Genomic DNA, 5439 nt, shown 5'->3' on the forward strand with positions numbered 1-5439 from the left:
AACACCATCTTCCTTGTGTGGAGGATGACACACACGGGACCAGGTGAGAAAATAAAGCCAAGGGCACCTTTCTCATGTCTCGGCAGCCTAAGAGGTCAACTTCTGCCTTATGGCCAGAGAAAGAAGTACTTTTCTCCCTTTCTCACAAAACAAGAACTCTTGGGCACTCCATGATATTGCGGAACAGTCAGGTTAGAAGGGATAAAAGGAAGTCCTTCTTCACCCAAAGAGTGATTAGCACATGGAATTCACTGCCACAGGAGGTGGCGGCAGCTACAAGCAGGGACGGCTTCAAGAGGGAATTGGATAAAGATATGGAGGTGAAGTCCATCAGTGGCTGTTAGCCACCAGGTATAGATAGGAACTCTCAGTCTGGGGCAAGGGATGCTCTGTATTCCTGGTGGAGGGAGGCAACAGTGGGAGGAGCTTCTAGTGTCCTGGCCCCACTGCTGGACCTCCTGATGGCCCCTGGTATTTTTGGCCACTTTGTGACACAGAGTGTTGGACTGGATGGGCCATTGGCCGGATCCAACATTGGCATCTCTTCTGTTCTCATGTCCAGTTGGTCAGCTAACACTGCTATGCACCGGAAAACAACCAGCCTCACCGATGCCTCAGATCTGACATTCTCCTACCTCACAACAGCACATGGCTGAGCGTCACTCTCCCTCCAGTTTCTCCTCACTCTCTCCCCTACCCTCCATTTGCAATCCCCCTTCCTTGCAGTTGCCAACTGGATCCCTCCTGCTCGGTCCTGATGTCTCCTCCCTCGTGGTGGAAATGGCTGCCAAGACGCAGCTGACTTATGGCCACCCCCACAGGGTTCTCAAGGAAAGCAACCCACAGAGGTGGTTGGCCATTGCCTGCCTCTGCGTTGTAGCCCTGGACTTCCTTGGCAGTCTCCCATCCACGTACTAACCAGGGCTGACATAAGAACATAAGAGAAGCCAAAGTTGGGTCAGGCCAATGGCCCATCCAGTCCAACACTCTGTGTCCCACAGTGGCCAAAAATACCAGGGGCCACCAGGAGGTCCAGCAGTGGGGCCAGGACACTAGGAGCCCTCCCACTGTTCCCCCCCCCCCAAGCACCAAGCTATAGAGCATCACCTGCCCCGGAGTCTCTATCTAGACCTTGTGGCTAATAGCCATCGATGGACTTCTGCTCCATATGCTTCTGCAATTCTCTTTTGAAGCCGTCCATGCTTGTAGCGGCCACCACCTCCTGTCGCAATGAATTCCATGTGTTAATCACTATTTGGGTGAAGAAGGACTTCCTTTTATCCCTTCTAACCCGACCGCTCAGCAATTTCATGCAGTGCCCACAAGTTCTTGTATTGTGAGAAAGGGGGGAAAGTGCCTCTTTCTCTACCTGCTCTATCCCAGGCACAATCTTATAAACCTCAATCATGTCACCCCTCAGCCGTCGTTTCTCCAAGCTAAAGAGCCCTAAGCGCCTTAACCTTTCCTCATAGAGAAAGTGTTCCAACCCCTTTATCATTCTAGTTGCCCTTTTCTGCACTTTTCCCAATGCTATAATGTCCTTTGCTCAGCTTCCAAGATCTGATGAGAGTGGGCTTAGCCTGGGCTGTCCAGGTCAAGGAATGCTGACTAGTACCCAGTCAATCCACTGGTCCGTCTTGCCCAGCACTCTCTATTGTAGCCGGCACGAGGTTTCCAAAGTCTCGAGCGAGAGTCCTTCCCAGGTCCACTGAGTGGTGGCAAAACACAGGCAACAAAGTTGCACTGTACTAAACGGTTCACAAAGCTACTTGGAAAAATTATTAGGGACTGTGGCTTATACTGTTCTGTATAGCTTGACGAACCCAGGATAACCTGCTGTGGAATCTGGCATCGTTTAATGTGTCATTTTTAATACTTATGCTTTGCTTCAGTTTCTGGGTTGTTGTTTTTTTTAGATTTCTGGCTGGTTCTACCACCCTGATCCTATTGTGTTGTTTGTTGAACGTCCCATCTGCCGACTGCATTGACTCACTCTGTAATCCACCTTGAGTCCTAGTGGGAAAGCTGGACTACAATAATGTAAATAAATTAATAAATAATTAAACAAATAAAAAAAGTTCCAGGGGCAGCAATAACCTTGGCTCATTGCCCTTTGTAGGTAACAGAGAGCTGGAGACTTAAATTTTTGTAGTATTTCGAGGAGAAGGAGATTGGATTTATACCCCGCCCTCCACTCGGAGTCTCAGAGTGGCTTACAAACTCCTTTCCCTTCCCCTCCCCACAGCAGACACCCTGTGAGGTAGGTGGGGCTGAGAGAGCCCTTTCGAGAACTGCCCTTTCAAGGACAGCTCTGAGAGAACTATGGCTTGCCCAAGGTCACCCAGCAGCTGCAAGTGGAGGAGTGGGGAATCAAACCCGGTTCTCCCAGATTAGAGTCCGCGCACTTCACCACTTACACCAAACTGCTGTAGTATGAGAAGAACACAGGTGGAGGCAAGGAGGCACTTCCACAGGACAGCAGATCTGCTGCCCCACGTCAGATCCCGGGGGAAGATGCCACACCTTCCAGGGCTTCAGCCGATGCCCAGCAACGGCTTTCTGCCTCTCTCTCCCAGCATCGGGACTGCAGCTTTTCTCACACACACCTGATGGGGCTGCTTGCCCAAAGCCATTAACGTGGTATCTACAACTGCTAAGACACATGACCTTTCCTTTTGCCGGGTAAGGAGACCCACCGCTTACACCACCCAGTACCTAGAGACGGTCTAAGCGCCTGATGAGTTATATTAGGGGGAAAACAAACAAGAGAACAAAAACATACAAGATTATTCATCTCATAGCAATGATATTTCTCCTGAGCGTACCTGGGTTTCCCTTTGCCTAAGGAGGGGAGGGTGAAGCTGCTTCTCCCTCTGGGCCACAGTCCCGATTCAAATCAAGGCCGCAGACACTCGGGGAAAGACGCTTCCTTGCACCTGACGTACGGCTCTCTGAGTTAAGTCAGGGTGGCAGAATACAGCCATGGCAAGTTTGGCCCTTCCAACTCCTCCTGTTCCAGTCTTTGTTCAACCCTTCACCATCAGTAACATGAAAGGGCCACGTCTCTTCCTTTAAGGTGCTCCCGTGTCCAGATCACGGGAGGTGGTCGTTCCCCTCTATTCTGCTACGGTCAGGCCTCACCTGGAGTCCTGTGCCCAGTTTTGGGCAACACATTTTAGGAAGGATGCTGACAAGCTCGAGCGTGTCCAGAAGAGGGCAACCAGGATGGTGAGAGGGTTGGAATCCAAGTCTTACGAGGAATGGCTGAAAGAGTTGGGTCTGTTTAGCCTGGGAAAGAGAAGGCTTAGAGGGGACATGACTGCAGTCTTCAAACATTTGAAGGGCTGTCATATAGAAGATGGAGCAGATCTAGTCTCTCTTGCTCCGGATTGCAAGACTAGATCTAATGGGTGGAAATTACAAGGGAGTCGACACCGGCTCAATATCAGGAGAAACTTCCTAACTGTAAGAGTGGTTAAGCACTGGAACAGACTGCCTTGGGAGGTGGTGGATGCTCCTTCGCTGGGTATGTTGTAGGGCTATCTTTTGGCTATGCTCCTGCAAAGTGCAGGGGGTTGGACTAGATGACCTGCAAGGTCCCCTCCAACTCTATGATTCTATGACTGAATAGACTCCTGTGTAATTTTGGTGCAACAGACTAATCCAAGGGCCTCTCCGGATTTACACTTCCTCCTTGACTCAAAGCGATTGTTACACCTTCAGGCCCATTCCTACACTCATGAATTGCTCTCACATTTCAGCGTCTCTTGATTTCCCCGAGCAGTCATTTGGTAGTGGAAAGTGCCATCAAATCGTAGCTGACTTATGGCGACCCCATACGGTCTTCAAGGCAAGAGACGTTCAGAGGTGGTTTGCCATTGTCTGCCTCTGCGTAGCAATCCTGGACTTCCTTGGTGGCCTCCCATCCAAGTACTAACCCAGGACCGCCTGACCCTGCTTAGCTTCTGAAATCTGGTGAGATCAGGCTAGCCGGGGCCATGCAGTCTTTACACTTAGTGAAAGCCCGAAGAATAGATTTCTGACACGCTCAAGAGATACGGGATAAAAAGATTCCCCTTTGTACCCATATCAACTGCTATCCAGGAAGGTATATCAAAGAACATGGCGGCGAAACCAACATCAAGCTGCAGATGTTCCGGGTGGGGACTGGTCCAGAGACGCGCCGACGCAGCACGGCCGGAGCCAATTAGACAGAGGCCGGTGCAGCAGTAGTCGCAGAGACGCGGACTATGGAACCAACCCAGAAGGAGCCGCTGCGGAGCCGCACCGAGATAAAACCCACCACGAAGTAGAACCCACCACGAAGCCACAGGAAGAAGAAAGAACAAGCTGGTAGGGTGCCTGGTAGGCACTCACCTCCCCTATATATACACTGTGGCCCTAGATAGGAACTACATATGCCTATGTAAACTGCTCAGAGCCTACGGGATTGAGTGGTATAGAAATTGAATAAATAAATAAATAAATAAATAAATATCCTAGCCCTAGGCGTCTTCCCTCTTTTACGTTTGTGCTGCACTACAGCAGCAGACTTAAACAGTCAAACCATGTTTTTCTTTCCCGCCCCAACACAATGCACACAAGCCAAAAAAAAATAATAAATCTTAACAATCGCAACACTTTGCAACAATCCCTTCTTTCTGGGTCTTCCAACAATCTCCAGCTCTCCTTGCTGCAAGGGAGTTATCCAAGCACCTAATTCCAAAACCAGCCCCTCACCAAGCACAGGTTCCTTGATGAGTGGCACTTCTCTTGGCTCTGAAGCGAAGTAGGATTCCAAGCTTAGGGTCATTCCTGTTGCTTGGAAAAGGCTCTTCCAGGCACATTTCCATTAAGAACAAGCAGAATTTTGAATCAAAACGTTTCTCTGTGGCAAGTCGTGGGAGCGGTTTCTCTTTTTTTCCTTCATGCTGCTTCTGAAATGGATTTCAGGCCGACCCAACTCTGGTTACAGATCAAACTTCAGATTTAAGTCTGGGCACACGTCTTTATCTGGCGGTGCTTCCACTCACTTCCAGGGTTTCCCCCAACTTTCCTGAATCCACTTCACTGGTATTTTGAGAGAAAAAAACACAAGTAAATGGAGCTGGCACCCCCGTCGATGGGAAAGTCCAGATCTTCCCGGTCCCGCCCACGTTGACACCATTTCCCCTGCTTGACACTCGAAGGGCTTTGTATTTGTTTAGCAGCAATTGGCATATATAATATTATAATGTTGTAACTACCATCTATCACAGGGATGTCGAACTCATTTGTTATGAGGGCCAGATTGACATAAATGAGACCTTGTTGGACCCGGGCCGTGTGCGTCATAAAATGTAATGCCAGGTAGCAGAGATATAAACTTTATAAAGGACACAGACACAAAGGTTTTTTTACTTAAAATAACAACATGCTTAAAACATTAGCTCTGTAAGC

The 5439-nt window shown here is 49.3% G+C and overlaps 1 protein-coding gene across 1 annotated transcript in view; it reads right to left on the reverse strand.

Annotated features, from left to right (window-relative positions):
- The window catches only part of CHD3 (chromodomain helicase DNA binding protein 3), a gene marked incomplete at its 3' end in the record, with an annotated part of 33001 nt that extends 28188 nt beyond the window's left edge, over positions 1-4813 (reverse strand). Inside the window, exon 1 of the mRNA XM_015422401.1 lies at positions 4741-4813. Within this exon, the coding sequence (XP_015277887.1) occupies positions 4741-4813 (73 nt within the window). The remainder of the gene's footprint in view (positions 1-4740) is intronic.
- Between the last annotated feature and the right edge of the window lie 626 nt (positions 4814-5439).

The sequence above is a fragment of the Gekko japonicus genome, unplaced genomic scaffold, assembly GCF_001447785.1.
Source record: "Gekko japonicus isolate JY-2015 unplaced genomic scaffold, Gekko_japonicus_V1.1 scaffold1082, whole genome shotgun sequence".
Classification (NCBI taxonomy): Eukaryota; Metazoa; Chordata; class Lepidosauria; order Squamata; family Gekkonidae; genus Gekko; species Gekko japonicus.